At 34.5% G+C, this 23,405-nt stretch overlaps 1 protein-coding gene across 1 annotated transcript in view; it reads left to right on the top strand.

The window, feature by feature from the left end:
• The window catches only part of N4BP2 (NEDD4 binding protein 2), a 63,535-nt gene that overhangs the window by 20,065 nt on the left and 20,065 nt on the right, over positions 1-23,405 (top strand). The window contains exons 5-11 of the mRNA XM_012644475.1: positions 3,046-3,201; positions 4,773-7,135; positions 7,843-7,928; positions 8,816-8,861; positions 10,159-10,355; positions 14,232-14,350; positions 19,180-19,318. Of these exons, the coding sequence (XP_012499929.1) occupies positions 3,046-3,201; positions 4,773-7,135; positions 7,843-7,928; positions 8,816-8,861; positions 10,159-10,355; positions 14,232-14,350; positions 19,180-19,318 (3,106 nt within the window). The remainder of the gene's footprint in view (positions 1-3,045; positions 3,202-4,772; positions 7,136-7,842; positions 7,929-8,815; positions 8,862-10,158; positions 10,356-14,231; positions 14,351-19,179; positions 19,319-23,405) is intronic.

Genomic DNA, 23,405 nt, shown 5'->3' with positions numbered 1-23,405 from the left:
GTGGGTCAAGTTGTGTAGTTTGTGTTATACTAATTCTCTGATATTTTTAAAGACATTTTATGGCCTAGTTTTTGTCATTGTTTTATAAATGTTTCGTATTTGCTTGATAAGAATGTATATCCATTAACTCATATCCTCAATATATCCATTTACTCATGCTTACTAAATCTGTTGCTCATGTCTCCTATGTTTGAGAGAGGAATGGTGAAATCTCTTTATTATGTTGAACATGTCAGTTTCTCCTTATAGTTATACCTATGTTTGCTTTATACATTCTGAGGATATTTTTTGAAGTACATACAAGCTTAAGATTTTTAGGTTACTCTAATTAATTGAACCTTTTAAGCTTTTCCAGTGATTTTCTTTTGCCTTTAATAGTAAGTTTTGTTGTAAAGTCTGATTTGTCTAATATTAATAGAATTGTATTGGTTTCCTTTTAGTTAGTACTTGAATGTTATTTCTTTTTTCATACTTTTACTTTCAATATTCTTATGTTTAGGTGTATCTCTTATAACCACTATGGCTGGGTTGTAAGAAATCTACTTTGTCCCCTTTGGCTTTTAACTGATAAACTTAGTTCTTTTATAGTTATTTTGGTTATTCGTGTAATTGATCTTGTTTCTTAGTGTCTCATTCTGTGCTTTCTATTTATCTCACCTTTTCTGTGATTGTTCTATTACAGAGAATTCTATAGTTGGGTTTTTTTCCTGTCATGCCTTATTTTGGATTTTTTAAATTGAATCCAAGTTTTCTTATTCAATTTTTTTCATCTCTGCTAATTTGGAAAGTGCATATACTATTTTTGTTCTTTTAGTGGTTACCTTACAAGTTTTAACATGCAAACTTTAAAGCTAAAGTTAAACCATTTTCTTAGCTTTCCTCCTTATAAATACAAGGACTTTAAAATGTTTTATCTCTGGTACCTCCCTCCCAACTTACATGCTACCATTGTCCAGAATATACAGACAGTGTTTGTTTTCACTTACTCATGTAGTTACTGCTTTCTGCTTCATTTTTTCTTGTATCATAGACCTTTCATCTGGGAATTTCCTTCTGCCTGAGATTCATCTTTGAGAATTTTCTTTTACAAAGCCTGCGTGGTGTCAAACTCTTTTTTATAGATCTGCAAATCCTTTTACGGCTCTCATTCTTGTAAGATACTTTTGCTGGATATATATATTCTAGAAAGACAGTTATTGTCTGTTGTTGAAGGTAACACTTGACTCTCTTCTGACTTTCATTGTTATTGTTAAGCCAGCTGTCATTTTAATTGTTGGTTTCTTTGTAGATAACTAGTTTTAAAACAATTTTAAAAATATTTGTAGTTGCTTTTAATATCTTTGTCTTTGGTGAATGACAATTTCAGTACTATGTTTCTAGTTGTGGATTTTTTTTTTTTTTTTATCTTGTTTGGGATTTGTTGGGCTTATGAAATCAGGGGTTTGGTGTTTTTCATCAGTTCTGGAAAATTCTTGGCATTTGCTTCTGTCCCATGCATTCTCTTCTCTTTCTGGGACTTCGATTAGATGTATACTAGACCTTTTTGCTCAGTCCTCTGTGTCTATGTCTCTTAACCTCTCTCTCATATTTTCTATCTCTTTGCTCTCTGTGATTTGAAGCCAGACAAGATTGAGGTAGGTAAATATGAACACCAGATTTGCCCTAGTGGCAAATGCTAATATTATCCCTGTGATCCAGGGATCCTGGGATCCAAAAAACCTTGAATCTAACCCAAGAGTTGCAACTGAGATGTTTGCATGAAGACAAGACCTTTGAGGGACTGAGGCATATCATCTTATCTCCTGGCAGATGCAAATCTAGATGCTATATAAATAAATGAAAGCACCCCTAGTTTAAGGCCTAAGGATCCCCATATATTAAGTTCAACCAAATATGAGCTCATAAACAAAAACGTAAGTAACCCACCATGGGTGAAAACACAAACAACAAGCTTCATATTTGGACATCCAGATACTTCAAATACTATGAATTTTTTTCTTTATTTGAACTTAAAATGTATTTAAAGGTATGTTTGCTTTAATTCACTTGGAATCTAGTTTTATTGTGACAGCAGAGCCCATTGGGACATCTAGTCTGTCATACTGGCATAAGCGGAAACCTTTATAGTGAAAATTTTAAGAGACAGTATCTCACCTGTTGCCCAGCCTGGAGTGCAGTGGCCATAGCTCTCTGTAACCTTGAATTCCTGTGCTCAAGCAGTCCTCCCAAGCAGCCGAGACTACAGCTGCATGCTACCACACCTGGCAAATTTTTTTTTTTTTTTTTTTTTTTTGAGACAGAGTCTCACTGTGTTGCCCGGACTAGAGTGCCGTGGCATCATCCTAGCTCACAGCAACCTCAAACTCTTGGGCTCAAGCGATCCTCCTGCCTCAGCCTCCCGGGTAGCTGGGACTACAGGCATGCGCCACCATGCCGGCTAATTTTTTCTATATATTTTTAGTTGTCCAATTAATTTCTTTCTATTTTTAGTAGAGACAGGGTCTCGCTCTTGCTCAGGCTGGTTTTGAACTCCTGAGCTCAAACAATCCGCCTGCCTCGGCCTCCCAGAGAGCACACCTGGCAAATTTTAAAAAATTTTTTTTAGAGATGGGGTCTTGCTGTGTTGCCCAGGCTGGTCTGAACTCCTGGCCTCAAGCAGTTCTCTGGTCTCAAGCAATTCTCCTGCTTCAGCTTCCCAAAGGGCTACGATTAAAGGCATGAACCATTGATGGTCGTGCTTCTCTTACGAGATTTTTTGCAGAGCTTGGAAACAACTTCTTTTAAAGTTATTGGCATCTATTACTTTTTCCAAATTGATAAAAGTGCTTGGAAAAGATTGTATGGAATGATTAATAAAATGATAATTTAAGAACTCCTTAATAAGATGAAAATTAGAATCAAAATGTATATATTGTATCATAATAAGCTAGCTTTGATAATCTTATGTATTAGAAATATATCATCATTTTTCTGAACATATCTTCCAATTTTTAAAAACTTAATTACCAGTATTTCTTCAACTCTTTTCTCCCCTGGAATTTTCAGGCGTAACATTCATGGTGTAAGCAAAGAAAAAATAACAAGAATGTTGGAACACTATCAACGCTTTGTTTCAGTGCCAATAATCATGAATTCTGCGGTTCCAGAGAAAATTGAACGTATCGAGTTGTGTGCATGTTCTTGTGAGGATAAAAGTACTAGGTAGGTTAAAATGCCTTATGTACAAAATTCAATTTGAGACGTTTTAAAAAAGTATAATTTTGGAGCTTAGAAATCACTGCTGATTAAGTTTAGCAATAAAGTAGACTTTTTGTTATTTATAAGGGTTTAGGTATATAGTCTTACCTGGAGTAGGATGTATATAGTTAGCAGGACAAGTTCATGTGAGCGATGACATGAGAATTTTTTCATTGTCCTCAGAATTTTGTAATTCCATGATTATACTATGAATACTCCTGTCCTTTTTATGTAATGTCCTCTGCTGTTCCAATATTTCCCTTATCTTCTTGCTGTTGTTGTTTTGTATCTACTCAACATCACTTCTTATTTCCTTAGGTTTTGGTAAAAATAGCCTTTTAAACTAATATTATAAAAATTACTTATTAATGGTATACTTAGTAATATAAGTCATAGCCTTCTAAAAGTTTACAATCTGAGATAGTACTGCTTTTATTAAGCATTTAAGACACATACACAATTGAATAAATGAGTTTAGAAGAACCTAAATACATGTATAGGTCTAAATCATCCATATTTTATGATGGTAAGGGATGGAGAGGCTATGTTAAAAAGGAATTGGGAGTGGAGAAGAGAAAATTTATAAATACCTTTTTATTGGGAAGTAGTGTAGTAAAGTGATTAAGAGCATGGCCTCTTGAGCTGTATTTCCCAAGTTCAAATCCCAAACCTTTGTAATCTTTGACAAGTTACAAAATCTCTCTTATACTTCAGCTCTTATTTCTCAAATGGCAGTAATAGCGCTCTGTTCATGAAGATCTCATAAGGATCGTGAATCAGTACGTGCAAAGGACTTAGAATAGCATCTGGCACATACAAAATTCAATTAATGTTAGGTATGGTTTCACTTAGGAAGCCTTCGTGGGAGAGTTGGGACTCTGAGAGCCCCTGGAATAAGGAAAGAAAGGAAGATGAACTGACAAATTGAATAAGGAAAAATCACTGAAATTGAAAGTATAATGATTAGGCAAAAGTGTTCCGAGTCTGAAATTAACGTTGAAGATGGTTTAAAAAATTTCACAAATGACATTTCAAATGAACTCTCCTCCCCTCTTTCTCTAATTTCTCTTAATCATGCAAATCATGTTCTGTTGGCTCTTTGTGGCTTTGTGAGTGGAGCTTCCTCTGCAGCAAATGATAGATTGGTAGTATAGAGGCAGACCTAGTTTTACAAATGCAAAGCTTAGATAGATCAGAAAGAAGCCAGGAACAAATTCAGAGCCTTAACTTTAATATTTAATGCATAATAAACACTTAAACTGAAATCTCATGTATACTATTTAACTGGAAAAAAGTTCGAGTGCTTCATATATGCCAGGCATCATGCTAGGTACTAGGTTTATAAGAAAGGAATGTGTTCATAGTGTATTAGGGAAAGCTCAAGATTAGCTTTTTTAATTTTAATGTAGTTTATTTCTAGAATTTTCAGAATAAGTGTAAGTTCACTGTCAGTCAAATGCTTCTTTAAATTAAATATAGTATTAATGACAACATTAAGAGACTTCCTTATGATACTTTAAAAAAAAATCTTACAGCCCAAGAGAAAATGAAGATATCACCTCTGAAAAAGAAGATAATGTTTTATCTTCATCGTTGAAGCACCTAGAGTTAATTGAAGAGAAAAGTCTTGAAGTCACCAAAGAAACTATGTTACCTGTGAATGTTACTTATCTCCCTAATGCAGATTTAAACAAAGGAAGAGAAGAAATAAGTGGTATGAGTCAAAACATTCAAAGTACTTTCGTTCAGGAAGTTCCACACATGTATTTTTCTGACTCTGAAAGCAAAGTAAGAGTGATGGACAAAAGTGAAGAAGAAGTAGAAATGTCATCTGAAAAAGAATGTGGTAATACTGATGCAGATAGTTCTATAGAGGGAGGATCACCGAGTATTTGCTATGATGAAAATAATCAAGAAGACTGTGATCTTGTAAATACTGTATTCCTTCAAAATGGAAAATCTTCACCTGGCGAAACATTAGAAGAAAGAGCAACAGTAAAGAAAAAAGCCTTTGGGAAACAAAAAAGTAAATCAGCTTTGGAAAAGTTCCCGAGACATGAGCTATCAAATTTTGTTGGTGACTGGCCAGTTGATAAGACTATTGGTCAGAGGACAAAAAGGAACCGGAAAACTGAAAAAGCATCTGTACAAAGTGACAAAAAGTACAATTGCCCTCAGTCGTGCAAAGTATTAGATAATAGTGTATCTGTGAATATAGATTGTATCCAGAAACAAGGATCTCCACATGAAAGTGTAGAGGATGGCAAGAAGTCACAGGGTGATGATATTTCGGAGCCACTCAATAGCTATAAATGTGATCCTTATAAAAATACTGAAAAAAACTCATTCCACATTGTGGGTGATTGGCCTTCATCTGATTCTTTAGTTCAGAGGGAGCACAGATCAAGAATGGCAAAGACTGGTTTAAATGAACCCGACCTAGAACTTGGAACAAATGACAATATGAGTGAAATATCCTTACACACAGTACATGAGGCCTGTTGGAGCACAAGCCTTGAAAAACTAAGAACATTGGGTAGCTCCAGTCCAGAAAATTCTGAAATGCTACCCAGTGAAATGACCTGTGAGAGTCAGAGTTGTCTAAGTAAAAAGATTCATGGGCAACACACATTGCCTCTTACCAATAGTGCACCAACTATTCCTGGAGTAGTAGGACCACAAACTTCAGGTGAATTTCCAGAGGGAATGCCTAAAGGAGTCCCTGGAATAGAAGTAGGCATGTGTACTCAGACTGAACCACAGGATTTTGCTCTCTTATGGAAAATAGAAAAGAATAAAATTAGTGTTTCAGATTCTATCAGAGTATTAACAGGAAGATTAGATGGATTTAAGCCGAAAGTTTTCAATATTAACACAAATTCAGATGTTCAAGAAACAATTCCATATAGGGTAATGTACGATAAGAGCACATATGTTGAAGAAAGTGAGCTTACCAGTGCTGATGAATCCGAAAATCTTAACATTCTTTGTAAACTATTTGGATCTGTTTCATTGGAAGCCCTAAAAGACCTATATGAGAGGTGTAATAAAGATATTATTTGGGCTACAAGCCTTTTGTTGGATTCTGAAACTAAATTATGTGAAGATACTGAATTTGAGAATTTCCAAAAATCATATGATGAATCACAAATTGGGCCATTTTCTCTGGGATTGAATTTGAAAGAAATTATTAGCCAAAGAGGAACTTTAGAGGATTCTAATTCTTCTGTGTCAAACTTTAGCCATGGAATTGGTATCAGTAACACTAATACACAGTCTACCTGTGATACAGAAAATGAGCACTCAGAGCAGGCAGAAATAAGAGCTAAAACTCCTGAAAAACCTGATTTAATAACAAGTATATTTCCTAGTGCTGCTGTAGATCTAAAGAATAATAGTGAAACACTTCCTAACAGTCAGACAGAACTTTTACATAGCATTAAGCAGACTTTTCCAGGTATTTCAAAAGCTACTACCCCTAAAGATGTGAATGAAATGGAGAAAAATCTAATAGTCACAGAGACTGGAGATGATACACATTCTTCTTTAAATTTGTCCATTTTAAACTCTGTGTCAGGCACTTCAAATCTTGAATTAAATGAAGAAATTTATTTTACGGACTCTATTGAAATAAAGAAAAATGAAAATCTTCCAAAGGATTGTGTGAAATTTCTAAACACAGAAGAATTTATGAATGAAGATGAGCAGGAAATGGAGAAAATTCTAATGACAGGGAGTAGTTTGTCAGCTGGAGTTAGTGAAGAAGATAAAACTGAGATACTGAATCCCACTTCAGTGATGACCACGTCTCTAACCATAGACTGTCTGGAATTGGCATTACCCCCTGAACTGGCTTTTCAACTCAATGAATTATTTGGCCCTGTTGGTATTGATTCAGGTAAGGAAAAAGTAAATTAGTTACATGGGTGCCTTTGTGTGAATAGACTATAGAGGGTTCTATTTTGATTATAAAATTATTTCATATTAATGTGTGTATAATATATACATACACATTATATATACGTATAACATATGTATTAACTGAAATGTAAAAGTAATTTGTGTTGCCTAACTTCACGTAGTGTCTTATTTTTGACACAACATGTTTTAAAGGATTTTTAAAAATGTAATTTGAAGAAATAAGGAATATTTATATGGAGTTTGTGTTCATCCTATGCATGTGAAAGTTTTCTCCGGTATTTACCACACATGTATTTGTACAGACGAAGCTTCTTGAATCCTCTGGTGCTACTCCAGATACATTTAGGCAAGATTAATTTTTTAGAATACATTTATTGAAAAGTCTTGGCTAATGGAAATAAATATATTTAGACTAACAGAAATGGATAACTTAAAATAGATTTATTTGTTTTTTAAAATAGATTTATTATGAAGCTTTGTATAATTGTTTTATTCAAGAAGTGTGAAAACGATAACATAGCATATAACATAAAGATATTACAAGAGATTTAGTAAATAGAAACATAAGTTAGTAATTAATAATACAAGTTAGTTTTATGATGTATAAGGTGGTTGAATGTTTTTTGCAAACACATAATGAGCAATGATTATATTTTCTTTTCTCCCCCCACCGCCCCCCCCAAGGATCCCTAACAGTTGAGGATTGTGTGGTTCATATAGATCTGAATCTGGCTAAAGTGATTCACGAGAAATGGAGAGAATCTGTGATGGTTCGTAGGCCTCTTTTTGTAAAGAGCTCCTGTTACATCCATTTTGTCATCTTTGCTTTTCTGTAAAATCTACCATGTTATGTGAAAGAGTTCTGTTGAGTTTTGACTTTGACTTTTTATTTGAACTTTGACTTTGGTTTCTTTTTTCCCCTCTTTCCAGTATTTTGAATATTTCCAGACTGGCCAAATTATATAATTAGTGATGGAGCTCAATGTGATTGTTGATTTGTTTTTTTAAAGGAAAAAAAAATCATATAAACAGCATTTTACTCCTGAAATTAAAGACTGCAATGCCGGCCGGGCGCGGTGGCTCATGCCTGTAATCCTAGCTCTCTGGGAGGCCGAGGCAGGCGGATTGTTTGAGCTCAGGAGTTCGAAACCAGCCTGAGCAAGAGCGAGACCCCGTCTCTACTAAAAATAGAAAGAAATTAATTGGACAACTAAAAATATATAGAAAAAATTAGCCGGGCATGGTGGCGCATGCCTGTAGTCCCAGCTACTCGGGAGACTGAGGCAGGAGGGTCGCTTGAGCCCAGGAGTTTGAGGTTGCTGTGAGCTAGGCTGACGCCACGGCACTCTAGCCCGGGCAACACAGTAAGACTCTGTCTCAAAAAAAAAAAAAAAAGACTGCAATGCCGATTAATTAAATTAAAAATAGGCTTTTAGAAAGTGCAACATAAGAGCTTTATAAGTGGAAAAAATATATAGATGTCGTCATACCTTATAATTTCATTTATCTAGTTTTATTGTTTTACTTATATTTAGTAAGAATTATTTACAGTTGTATAAGGAGAAGTGATTTCTAGAGAAAAAATAACGTAACCTTGTAACTTTATTTACTAATGAACCCCTTCTTTGCCAATCCTCTGCCCTGCATTTATGTTTAGGAGCGACAAAGACAAGAAGAGGTATCCTCCGGCAAATTTATGCAAGGTAAAGCACATATTTTTACTTCTAACATTCTTGTCTCAGTGGTGAAACTTGGCGTGTATGTTTGAATTTTAACTCATTCTAAATATACTTCCATAAAATGTTACCCACAAATTTTCATTTGCAAATAAAAGTTCTTTAAAAATATTTAACATTTAATGTTGATATAAAATAAAACTGAGAGGAGAAAAAAAGCCCCTATAATAGATATTTAACTTTCATGAGTGCTCTGGAACACCTAAGATGTGCTCTAGTACATGTAGTCAAAGTGTTTCCTGTTAAGGTTTTGCTCTGCATGAAAGAAAACTGTTTTGGTTTGCAAGCAACAGATGTTCATGTGTGTGATAGAGAGCATTGTTGAAATGATTACTTGGTTATTCAAAATTCTATTGATGTCAGTGTTATTAGAGCACAAAAGTCAGCTGCTTTTTTGATGCATTCTGCCAACTTGAAAATATTTAATTACAAATGGCTTCTCTTAGTATTGTCTTCAGTGTTTATTGCAGGTTGGTAGAACTGTTATTAGGGCTTCTCCTTTTGTGCATGAGTTTCTCTAGATGCCTCTTTTGTCCACTCCACACTGGAACCAAGGCAGAGAGCGCCAGGTTGAAGATTCTTAGGATCTGCTTTGGTTCAGACTTGTGCTCATGTTGTACTTCAAGAGCTGAAGCTATTCGAGGAATAGAGGGTATCATGGTGTACAGATACCATTGTCAGCTGTTTCTTTGCTCCCCAGGAAAGCATAGGAATATATCAGAATGTGTTGATATCCCTTAGAGATGCTGAAATGTAGCACATTAAATTCTGTTATTATGAACTTCTTAAATGTTCAGTTATTTTGAATATCACTTCAATAGTCTTTATTGTGTACCTCCACTGAGTTATATGTTTGTCAAAATATTGATCTTCTCAGTTCTTAGAATGGGTGGGCAGAGCTGACCAGATATGTTCTAGTTGTTCACTTCCAGCTGACTATAACTTCCTCAGTTTACCTGTGTCCAATATACATGTCACCATTTTTTGTGTTTTGATGCAGTAAGAAAAAGAGTGGGAAACATTGAGTCAGTTTAAAATTAAACCCAGATCATGGCTCATTTGAGGTATTTGTACATTAACATATATCAATTCTTGCAAATCTATGAAGATATATTTTGAAATTTCAGAGTTATGTTTTATTTACAAACTGAAACATGAAAAACCGTGTTTCCTTGGTTTCTTGAGGTAGATATAACACAGTGAATAATGTTTAATTTGTATATTTATTGTTGAGAGTATGATACTATTTATACTGTTCTTGTAGAGCCTTCGGTGGTTGGACATACTGGTCTTGATAATCCAGAACAAAAATCATCTCAGAGAACAGGCAAAAAATTACTGAAGACTTTAGCAGCACCTGAAATGCTACCCTTACTGGATCATTGGAATACTCAAACTAAAAAAGTATCACTAAGAGAAATAATGTCAGAAGAAATTGCCTTACAGGAAAAACATGATCTGGTAGGAGTTAGTATAAATATTAAGCTGTTGTTTTTGACTCTAGTTGGTTTTGTGTGTTTACTTTGTGATTTTCATTTGCTTCTATATTTCCTAGTCTAGAATCCATATTTAACGTGATTGAAGTTAATGTTAAAATTGAAGAATGTTTTAAGTATACTTTGAAGCTGGAGGTTTTCACTTCCAGGAAATTAGTTGATACTCTGTAACAGTAAGCCATCTATGTTAAATTTGTGTGTTAGATATAATTTTGCAGGTGATTGAGCTACATCTTTCTTAGCATTTATTATTTACCTCTAAATTTTTATAGAAAATCATGAAAAAAATCTTTTATAATTTCATATATAAACTAGTAATAAGAAATGTCTTGCTATTACAGATATGTCTATCTTTTTATTCTTTTTTTTTTTTTTTGGAGAGAGAGTCTCACTCTGATCCCCAGGTTAGGGTGCCATGGCATCAGCCTAGCTCACAGCAACCTCCAACTCCTGGGCTCAAGCGATCCTTCTGCTTCAGCCTCCCAAGTAGCTAGGACTACAGGCATGAGTCATGACGCCTGGCTAATTTTTTCTATATATTTTTAGTATAGATGGAATCTCACTCTTGCTCAGGCTGGTCTCGAACTCCTGACCTTGAGTAATCCTACCGCCTTGGCCTCCCAGAGTGTTAGGATTACAGGCGTGAGCCACCACGCTGGCCAAGATATGTCTATCTTTGAAACAACATTTTTTAAGGAAAAATTTTAGAAACTTATGAATTTGAGTTTAAAAAATTAAATACTCTTCCTTTTCAATTAAAGAAGTTCAAACAGAAACTTCACTTTCCTTTGAACTTGCTTTATTTTTGTTCCTTATTTCAACGTATTTAATTATCTATGAAACCATTAAGTGAAGTTGTTTTCTTTTGCATTTCTTCTTAATCCTTTTTGGAATTCTGAAAATTAGTACTAAAGAATTTCAAAATCTTCTTACTCTGAGCAGGGCAATAGGAGAAAAAAAAAGAATTTCAAAATCAAAAGGGAAAAAACCTTGTTTAGTCCAATTCTCACGGGAAAAAATTCTTAGATCGTGAGCTTAAAATGTTTTATGCTCTTTCTTACTCATTTGACTCCCCAAAGCAGCACCTTTATATTTGGCTGTAATATATATAGAATTGGGGCATAGGAAGAATGACAGGATTTTTCCATCTTCATATTTATTTATTTCTATCTTGTTCATTAAATTGGAAATATGCGTTCATTCCTATTTTTGCATTCTAACATAATCCAAGGAACAATCTCTTTAGTAGATCTTATAATTTTAGTGTTGTATCAAATAACCTCTTCAAATAATATATGTAATAATTTGGAGAAATAGATTTTCTTAAAAACAAAAATAAGGAAAGCCTAATACTTATGCCCAAATGGTGTGATTCTTTTTGTTGAAATGCTATTTTCTAGTACTGAAATTTATCTTTATGGTCCTAACTTGCCTTTAGTATCTCAGTATAATTGTGAACAAATGAGCATCTTTTGACTTCACAGCATAATATGTTTTTTTTCTATGAATGATTTTTGCTTGTCTTTCTATGGCTTGGGTAATAGAAGCTGGATGACTTCGTCCCAAGGATATGCTTTTTTTTTTTTTTGAGACAGAGTCTCACTCTCTTGCCTAGGCTAGAGTGCCGTGGTGTCATCCTAGCTCACAGCAACCTCAAACTCCTGGGCTCAAGCGATCCTTCTACCTCAGCCTCCCAGGTAGCTGGGACTACAGGCATGCGCCACCATGCCCGGCTAATTTTTTCTATTTTTAGTTGTTTGGCTAATTTCTTTGTATTTTTAGTAGAGACGGAGTCTCACTCTTGCCCAGGCTGGTCTCGAACTCCTGAGCTCAAACGATCCTCCCGCCTTGGCCTCCGAGAGTGCTAGGATTACAGGCGTGAGCCACCGTGCCTGGCCAAGGATATGCTTTTTTACATAAAGGCTCAGTAAGAAAATTTCTTGATGCTTCTCCTCACTCTTTGGTCCCAAAGGAGAAATACACTTTGTATATTTTTTAAAAGCAAAGAATATAAAATAAACTTTACACATAATATAACACATAATATATGAATAATTAATTGTAAGATGATTAAGGTCATTCATTTTCATTAGTTCATTAGCTTCATTCATAGTTCATTAGACCTCAGAATTTGTAGTTTAGATACTATGAACTGATAGATTGCTAGGAAATCTGATCATTGAATTTTATAGTAAGTTTAGATTATAAATGTATATCTTAAGTAAAATGTGAAAACGTTTTAAAATTATTTATATTAATATGTTTACTTATTTGTTTAAATTCATTTTATTTTATTATTTTTTTGAGAGATGGGATCTTGTTCTGTTGCCCAGGCTGGAGTGCAGTGGTCCAGTCATAGCTCACTGCAGCCTCAAACTCCTGGGCTAAAAGTCATCCTACTACCTTGGCCTCCTAAGTAGCTGAGACTACAGGCACGTGCCACTGTGCCCAGCTAATTTATTTTATTTTACTTTTTTAGAGATGGGGTCTCGCTATATTGCCCAGGCTGGTCTCAAACTCCTGGACTCAAGTGATCCTACTGCCTCCACCTCCCAAGTAGCTGGGATTCCAGGCATGAGCCACTGTGCCTGGCTATGTGTGAAATACCTTTAATTCTTGAGGTGGCTTGTTTCCATCACTCTCGTGATATGTTCAGCTTTATCAGTCCTTTTTACTTATCATATTGTCACTTATTGTGGTTCCTCTTTTATTGCTGTTTGGTGTTACAAATGGCCTAAATATGGTTAGGCTTCAAAACAAATAACTGTTCTAGGATTGCCCGGGATTATTGTAATTTTTAAATTTAGGGATTTTCAGAATCACTTCATTGCCTTTGAAATTGTATAGGAAGTAATTTTTCAGACATTAGGATCTTTGTAGCAAACAAAAATTATTTAGTTACATTGTAATGTTGACTAGTTGTCACTTTAAGAGTATTTACCATAATCCTAGGTTAAAATAGCATATTTTAGGGAAATTCTTTTGGTCTGGCAATTTAAATAGACAAATCCAAATATGTTTTGCAAAAAGTAACATAATTCTTATACATTTATTTTGGAGTAAATGTATTAGTGAAAATTTAAAAATAATTGTGAATTCTAAGATTTTCTGTCAATCTGCATTTGCAACTTATTCGTACATCGTAGTTTCTGCCCATTGAGGAGAATTTGTTTTTGAGGATGTTGTTCCCAGCATCACACAGGGTCACTTTTACGAGGACCCAGGGGAGAAATTTCTCTCAGGTCTCAGTACCAGAAAAAGCTGTACTTCTCCTGAGCAACCGGTTTGTTTTTATTTTATGGACACTGAGAATCTTTGTTTCCCCCTTTGCTTTGGCCACTAAGAGACTGAGAACTAAATTTGTGGCCCACCTTTAGCAATTGTACAGGATTTTGTGGCATGCATTTGTATACTAATTTTACATGCTACCTTTATTCTGTATTCTTACCTTTATTTTCACTACTCTGTGGCTTGATTTATTTATATCCTGTTTATTTATGTGTGTGTATATAATATATATATCTTCATCCTTTTTATGATTTAATATCATGTGCATACGTGAGAGTGTGTGTATATATATTTGCATACATAGTGTACACACATGTATATGTGATTGTGTGTGTGTATATATATTTATGAGCAACTTTAAATACTTTGCAAAAATGGGATATAAATAAATAATGCAAGAACACTTAACTAATTTCAGCCTTTAAATGGTGAAGAAAGTCTGTGATTGCTTTTGAACTGTTAGTCTTTTTGCAACAAAATAACCATGCTTTTGGTCAGCATTGCTAGTATTATAAATTCCGTCTTAAGGGTGACTTTTGTGTTTTTGTTTTAGAAAAGGGAGACACTTATGTTTGAAAAAGATTGTGCCACTAAACTAAAGGAGAAGCAGCTCTTTAAGATATTTCCAGCCATTAACCAGAATTTCCTGGTGGACATTTTCAAGGACCACAAGTGAGTGCTTGTAGGATTGTCTGTAATTTCTACTCTAATGTCACTGAAAACATATGCCATACGTTTTAATCCTTTATGTTTATTTTTCTGATAACAAAAATAATATATGTATACAGTAATCGCCCCTTACCTGTGGTGGATGCGTTCCACGACTCAACCATGGATGCCTGAAATTGTGAATAGTACCGAACACTATATATACTATGTTTTTTCCTATGCATATATACCTATGATAAAGTTTAATTTAGAAATTACACACAGTAAAAGATTAACAATAATAACTAATAATAAAAATAGAGCAATTATAACATTATACTATAATAAAAGTTATGTGAATGTGATCTCTCTCTGTCTCAAAATACAGTTGTCCCTCAGTATCCGTGGAGGATTTGTTCCATGGCAACTGCCTCACCCCCACGGACACCAAAATCCGTGGATGTTCAAGTTCCTTATATAAAATGGCATAGTATTTGCATATAACCTATGCATATCCTCACATATACTTTAAATCATCTGTAGATTACTTATAATATGCATCACAATGTAAATGTTATGTAAATAGTTGTTATACTGTATTGTTTAGAGAGTAATGAGGAGAAAAAAAAGTCTGTACATGATCAGCATAGTTGCAACCATCTTTTTTTTTTCCTAATTTTTTTCCCTATATATATTTTTAGTTGTCTGGATAATTTCTTTCTTTTTCTATTTTTGGTAGAGACGGGGTCTCGCTCTTGCTCAGGCTGGCCTCGAACTCCTGAGCTCAAATGATCCTCCCACCTCGGCCTCCCAGAGTGCTAGGATTACAGGCGTGAGCCACCATGCCCAGCCTTTCCTAATATTTTTGATCTGAAGTGGGTGGAATGTATGGAGGGCCCACTGTGATGTAATATTTTTGGACCTTCATTGACCTTGGGTAACTGAAACCTGGGAAAGTGAAACCTAAGATGATGTACATAATGTAGAAATGAGCAGTATATAATAAGCAATTCCTAGCAGTTCATACTCCTCGTTAATTTTTTTCATATGTATGCTAATGTGTATGTGCATATATGTCTGCTTATATGCTTTTGTGTGTATATATACATTTGTATTCCACCAGAAAAGAGGTGGTATTTTATGTACTACTTTGTAGTTTTGCTGGTATTTATTTTTTCTCTCCATACATAATGATCTGCTCTTTTCTTTTTTAAGTTTACATAGTATTCTCTATTAGGGAAGTACCATAATTTATTTAAACATTTTTGCATTTGTGAACTTTCTGACTGTAAGAAATATTGGAAACCATGTTCCAATGAGCATCCTTGAACATACATCTTTGAGTATCTGGATGAATGCTGTTATTCCTAAAAGTAAATTGCTGGTTCAGAGTGCATACATTTAAAATTTTAATAGCCAATGACAAATTCCCTTTAATAAAGATTGTCTGTATTAGTTATACATACTAACAATGTAACCTCCCTGGGTATTAGGAAGTTAAAAAATTTTGCCAGTCTGATGAGGAAAATGATATTTTATTTATTTAAACTTTCCTGTTACTAGTATGGGTAAGCTTTTTGTTTATTTTTTTATTAATTGCTTGCTTTTTGCCTGTTTTTGTTTCTATTTCTTTCTAGACTTATAAAAGCTCTTTATATGTTATGTATAGTAATCTTTGTTAAGATAGATTACAATTATTTTTCTTGCTATGACCCTTACCTCTTAACCTAGTGTGGTCTCTTTGGTCATATACACAATTTATATGTTTTATCAGAAAATCTTTTCCTTTATTGTTTTTCAGTTTTATGTCTTATTTAGGCAGTCTGCTTCAACTTGACATTATAAAAATATTTTCTTTATTATTTTTAATATCTACCTAGCTTTTTTATGTGTATAGTATGAGGTAGAGATTTATAAATGAGGAGATTTAACTTGTTTTTCCAAACAATTAACTGGATGAATGGGTCATCTTTACCACTGGTACAAAGTATAATCATTAATATTCATTACATTCCCAAATATACAGTTTCTTTTAAAGACTTCGGTTGCATTGAGCTATTTGTTAGGTCCTGAGTTGTCATCATATTGCTTTAGTTATTGTAGTGTTACAGTATGTTTTGATGTTTGATATATTAGAAATGCTTCGGTTTGAATTATATATGCTTTTGGTCATATATTTTTCTTAAATTCCTATTTTAGCAAGACACTTTTTTAGGATCTTTTGAAAATCTAGTATAGGTTTTGATCCTCAGTTTATTAATATATTTCGTATCAATCACGATAATGGATTTCTGGAATAAAGTCTACTTTACTTTCACGTTTTTCCTTTTGTTTTTTTTCCTGTAATGCAAAGAACTTAGTACCTTGAAGGTTCTGGGATTGTACCTCCTAAGAGAGTCGGTCTTTAGTAACCTTTCACTATCTTTTTAAGGTTATTACTTTCTTCAGATGTTTGCTTTCTTTCATGAGTCATTTTGGCCATTTGTCTTTGAGAAAATCACCAGCTTTATCTTGGCTTTCAAGTTTATTATTGTTAAGCTGTATATAATATTTTATCATTAAAAACTATATTGTATTTGATCATATCCCTTTCTCCTTTCCAAATGTCGCATATTTCGTGTTTTCTCTGTTTTACTCTTTATCAGATTGGTCTTTTAAAGAACAAACTCTTGGCTTGTTGGTCATAGTCTATTGTTTTATGTTCTCTAATTATTTATTTTTACAGATTCCTCTCTATTAAAATCTATTTATTTTCAACTCTTTGATTAGTTTGTTTCAGTTTTTAATAACATATTATACAATTAAGGTATGCATTTTTCTCTGTATATGGTTTCGATTTTGATATAGTGTTTTTATTTTCACTATTTTTTAGATGATCTCTAGTTTCAGTTTGATTTTCTATTTACCCAAGAGTTTCTAATTTTCTAAATGGCTTGTTGGCTTTGGTGGTAAATGGTAGGGGAAGGTTATTGCTTATTTTATTTTGTTGTATTGGAGTGCAAGAATGTGGCCTGGAAGAGTTCTGTTTTTTGGAATTTGATGCTTTCTTTGTGCTTTAATACGTGATTAACTTTTACAAATATTATATGAAAGTACAGGTTAAGCATTCCAAATCCAAAAATCTGAAATGTGAAATGCTCCAAAACCTGAAACTTTTTGTGCACTGACATAATACCACAAGTAGAAAATTCCATACCTGACTGCTTTGCTTTCTGATAGTTCATGTGAAACATAAATGAATTTTGTATTTAGACTTGGGTCCCATCCCCCAAGATATCTCATTATGTATATGTAAATATTCCAAAATTCAAAAACATCCGAAATCTGAAACACTTCTGGTCCCAAGTAGTTTGGATAAGGGATACTCAACTTGTACTTTTGAAAAGAGTATTTATTCTCTGCTGAGTATGCAGAGTTCTAAATAAGTCACTTAAATCAAGGTTTTAATGGTTTTATTCCAATCCATAATTTCCTTGTTAATTTTTGCTACCTAACTTGCAGTTTTCACAAAATTATGTGTTAAAATCTCCTAAAAGCTGGGGCTTAAGGGCTTGGTGCTGGCATATGGTACTCTGTTCTATGGGGGCCTAGGGCAAGGGGGCCTGAGGTGAAACTGCCCAGAACTGTGGTTCCTCAGGCAAAGTGAGGGGACTGGGTGTATCCTTTCTGCAGATGGCCCGAGTGATTTGGTCAGTCAGGTAGGTTAGATGGTTGATTGCCATTTGTCTGCCAGCAGCAGGACGATTCTCCTCACATAGCAGTGGTTTCAACTTCCTCCTGGTAAGAAGGGTAGGTGGGCTTAGTTACTACTGTATGTGCTTGAGGTATAATCCTCTGGGGCTGTAACCCTCAGGCAACACCAGTGGTGGATGGAAACTGACTTCCAGCCCCACGCGTGGGTAGGTGACTTTAAGGGCTAGAAAGGATGTGGATAATTGTTGGTAGCATCCACCTTCTAGCATCCTCTCTGTGCTGAGCATATCTGAGGCGGCAAGGTGGGAAGGCTGAAGGGAACTGGTGGCCCAAATGGCTTCCTTTCAAGGGTTGTCTTTAATAAATTGAAGAATAGCAAAATACCCTGCTCTATTTTAGATAACTAATTATATTTCAGAAAATATTCCTATGTAGTCAAGCCCTTCAGTATCTGGCCAGTGGGAGAGATGAGAGGCATAAGTAGTATGAAATAAGGAGCAATATAAAATCATTTATAATTTTATTTGGGATGATTTTCTTTAAATATTGGAACATGAATATATATCAGATATTTGTCAATATTGTAGAATTTCATACAATATAGGATCACCTTGAAAACATGCCTGAGTAATGTAGGAATGAGAGAGGTAGGATGGTGTTTTACTTTTTCTTTTCTGTATCCCCACTTAGACTTTCTTTGATTAGAATCACACTTTTATAAGTAAAAGTGGAATTTGATACAATAAAAATGTCAGCTTAGAGGTCTGTTGTCTGTGATTGATGTTTGAAGGAAACTTTAATAAAAGCATGTGTGAATTCAACAAAGGATTTAAGGAGAATAGATGATAAAATGAAAGAAAGATTTGTTGTGGATAATCTGCCTGGAATAAAAGATCAGAAATTGAATTATCAATATGTTACCTTTTGGTGTTAATTTTTCTAAAATTAATTTTTGAGAGCCTATTACTTGATAGTTTCCCCTCTAAGCATTCCTGACTTTTTGATACACAACGAGCATTTAATTTCAATGTTGAAAACTTAAAAGTAAGCCAGTTTTTTATATTCTTATAAAATGTTTGAATATTGCTTATGTTAATGTCTTTGCATAACTTTTATTTTCATTTATTGATATAGTATGTTTGTACTTAAACTTTCTACAGCTATTCATTAGAACACACAGTACAATTTCTAAACTGTGTTCTTGAAGGGGACCCTGTAAAAACAGTTGTAGCACAAGAGTTTGTTCACCAAAATGAGAATGTCACTTCTAATGCTGCCCAGAAGTCTAAAGAGAAAAAGGTATGAAGTTACTTATTTTTTTCTATAATAGTAGATAATTGTCTATAGAAATATAATTGCTTTGTTGAATATGATAACGTAATGATTGTTTCTCATCATTTTGACTGGATTAAAATTTTAACTACCAATCGCAAATTTGTTTAGAATATCTGTGTACTCAAAAGAATGAATTTATAGGTGATTTTTTTTTCCTTCAATGTGAATGGTAGACAGGCACTGGGATTTCTGCAGTGTCTATGTACTCCACTGTGTGAACACAGTAGAGTATGCAGCTTAACTGAATAGCGGTGGGTCTTAGAGTGTAAACATGTGGGCCGAAATATTGAACCTTTTGAGAAAGTGTCAAACTTTATTCCAAAGCTGGCCGCACCACTTTACATTTCCACCAGAGGGTTACAGTTTCCACCATGAGGGTTACAGTTTCTCCAAATCTTCACTGACACTTATTGTCTGTCTTTTTGATTATATCTATCCTAGTGGGTGTGAAGTTGTTTTAAGGGTACCCAGGATTTGTTTTAATCAGGTGTAGTAAGACATGCAGACATGGAAATGTCATGAAGGAAGAAGTTTATTACACTTACAGATTCCCTAGAAACAGGAGGTGTGGCTTGCTAAAAGACCACATGTGGAGCCAGAAGGGTAGGTCAGGAGGCAGAGGCAGTTGGGGAGGAAATGTGGGCAAAAGTCTTTATTGTGGTCTTTGTGGGAAGGAATGGGCAAGGCAGGGTAAGCAGGTTTAGGATTGGCTAGTTTAAATAATTTTAGCAGGCTCTGGAGCATAAAGGATGCCCCAAGTTGTCTAATACTTGGCCCTGGGATGATTAGGGCAGGTGGGTGGTGGCCTGGAGTGTGAGAGCCACATAAAGGAAGTGCTCTGGGATTGGTTGGCTTGCAAATGAAAGGCGTGCTTGCAGGCAGGTGTTTGCTATCTCAGGGAATTAGTTAAACCTGGAGGGGTGGCAGGGGTGGAGGGAAGTGAGGAAGCAGTCTCTCCAGGGACAGCAAGGCTGCAAGTGTCAACATCAGAATACAGAAAATAAAAGACATGGTTAAAGGCTGGATGTGGTGGTGTGCACCTGTAGTCAGTCCCAGCTACTGGGGAAGCTGAGGCAGGAGGATGGCTTGAGCCCAGGAGTTTGAGGTTGCTGTGAGCTAGGCTAACACCATGGCACTGTAGCCTGGGCAACAGAGTGAGAAATAAAAAAGGGAAAAAAGACATGGTAAATACAGAAACGGTATCTTATTGTGGCTTTGATTTGCATTTCCCTGATGGCTACTGATGTTGAGCATCTTTTTATATGCCATTGGCCATTTGTACCTCTTCTTTGGAGAAATACCTATTTATATTCTTTGCCTGTTTTTAAATTGGGTTATTTCTCTTTATTGTAGAGTTGAAAGTGTTTTTTGTTTTAATATATTCTAGATACAAGTCCTTGTCAGATACAAGATTTACAAATATTTTTTCCCTTTTTATAGGTTGCCTTTCCATTCTGTTGATTGTTTCCTCACTGAAGTCTTTGGATTAGATGAGGTTCAGTTTGTCTAGTTTTGCTTTTGTTGCCTGTGCTTTTGGTATTGTATTCAGGAAATTGCCAAATCCAACTTCATGAAGCTTTCCCCCATGTTTTCTTCTAAGAGTTTTATAGTTTTGGGTCTTTAATCCATTTTGAGTTCATCTTTGTATATGTTGTGAGAATGGGGTCCAAGTTTATTTTTTTGCGTGTGCTTATCCAGTTGTCCTGGTACCATTTGTTGCAGAGACTCTCCTTTCCCCATTGAATTTTCTTAGCACTCTTGTTGAAAATAAATGGACTGTAATTGTACAGGTTTATTGCTAGACTCTGAATTCTATTCCATTGATCTATATATCCATCCTTATGTCTATACCACACTGTCTTGATTACTGTAGCTTCGTAGTAAGTTTTGAAATTGAGAAGTGTGTCTTGCCAACTGTGTTCTTCTTTTTCAAGATTTTGGCTATTCTGGGCCCCTTGCATTTCCATGTGAATTTTAGGATCAGCCTGTCAATTTCTTCAAAGAAACCAGTTGGAATTTTGATGGGGCTTGTGTTGAATCTGTAGCTCAGTGTGAGGAGTATTGCCCTCTTACCAATCTTAAGTCTTCCGATCCATGAACATGGGGTATTTTCAATTTATTTACATCTTCTTTAATTTCTTTCAACAGTGTGCTATAGTTTTCAGAGTATAAGTTTTGTACATCTTTTGTTAAATTTATTTCTATATACAGTATTTCATTTTTTTTGATTCTATTATAAATGGAATTGTTTATTTTTGGATTATTTATTGCATATGCATAGAAATATAATTGATTTTATATATTAATCTTGCATCAGCATTAGATTTTTTACAGAACTTTATCACCTGCTATTCTTATTAATAAAACTACTCAGGGATAAATTGCATACTCCTTTTTTTCTTTGAATGTTTCATCATCAGTTAGTTGATATGTAGGACTCAGGTAATTTAGGTTTTCATGTGATCTGTTAGTGCTACCATTGATCCCTTTGTCCAGCTGGAGAACATGGTACCACGGATGGATAGATGCAATATATTATAAAATGCAGATAGTGTGGGAGATGATTATGAGACCTTCTAAGCCAAGTTGGCAATGAAGATTACTTCTCTCTCCTGATGGTATACAAGGTACTGTGGGTCATTGTGGTGATAGAGAAGGTGATGAGAAGAAGGTGTGCTTGCTCAAAGGGGAGGTGATTGGAAAATGTAATGAGAGGAGGAATTTTTGTGAGTTGTGTAAACCTTGCCCAAAATGTAAACTTTAAATTATTCTGGAGATTCTTATTCTTAGCCTTGCCCACAAAATGTAGGTGGATGTTGTAAAACTGATAAAAATCTTTTAACATTTGTGAGCAGAATAATCTGTCTCTTTGCTATCCCAGGACGCTAAGGGATCATGTTACTAAAAGGGAAGTCATGGTGCCAGTAACATTTTGGTTTGTCTGTTTTCAACAAACTATAGTTAAAATTCTGTTTTGTTAATACTACTATGTTTTTCTTTAGCCTTTATTAAATTTTACAGGGTTGTTACCATAGGAAATTTTGGTATTATAGTGCATCATGCTTTCAAGAGAATGTAGATAAATTCCTAGGGGCAAATATTTCACTTGACTCTTGTAAATGAAGTAATAATAAATCATGTCACTATGAAATTAATGTAACAAAATTTATATTATATAAAATTATAAAAAAATCTCAATTGTATTTTAAAAGAGAGCGACTGTTTGACAAAATATCTTTTATTATGTACTTTTTTTTTAAAAAAAATAAGAAATGAAGGGTCTTTTGCCAGAGACTCAGATATAATTTGCTTTTTTTTAGTACGAACACCAACAGAAACCCTAATGCTATGAAATGTTTATTATGTTTAATAGTGTTAGACACTATGGGGGCTTCAAAAGCCAGAGAAAATATTTTTATTACCCCTCCACACATAGTCTTTGATTTTGTTAGGGAAGCAAGCCATGTACCCCTAGAATATTTCAACATTAATATAAAGAAGCTTGTGACTAAGTACTGGAAAGAGTGACATCAGGAGTTAGTTTCTATGAATATTCTTATAGAAGAGACATCCTTTGTGCTTTCATGAAGTAAGCTGGGTATTTGTTGCAAAAATAAATCAACAGATTGATAGGTTTTAGGCTCTGGTAATGAGTTAGCGGTGTGGTCATATCTTTTTTCTTTTCCTTTCTTTAATTCTTTAAAGCCTCTAGAGTTCTAGGGGATAAATAAGCAAAATATAATGAATGAAGAAATTGTTTAACCACCTACTGTTATATATTAGGCCAGTTTTTCCCCAACTTTTCTTGTCTTCTAAACTCTTCACAGATAGGAAATTTGAAAAAGTTATTTTTATTAAAGTTTGAGGTTGCTGTGAGCTAGGCTAACACCATGGCACTGTAGCCTGGGCAACAGAGTGAGAAATAAAAAAGGGAAAAAAGACATGGTAAATACAGAAACGGTATCTTATTGTGGCTTTGATTTGCATTTCCCTGATGGCTACTGATGTTGAGCATCTTTTTATATGCCATTGGCCATTTGTACCTCTTCTT

Source organism: Propithecus coquereli, unplaced genomic scaffold (genome assembly GCF_000956105.1).
Source record: "Propithecus coquereli isolate 6110/MARCELLA unplaced genomic scaffold, Pcoq_1.0 Scaffold213, whole genome shotgun sequence".
NCBI lineage: Eukaryota > Metazoa > Chordata > Mammalia > Primates > Indriidae > Propithecus > Propithecus coquereli.
The sequence above is the reverse complement of the archived record's forward strand: the minus strand, read 5'-3'. Positions and strand labels throughout refer to the sequence as shown.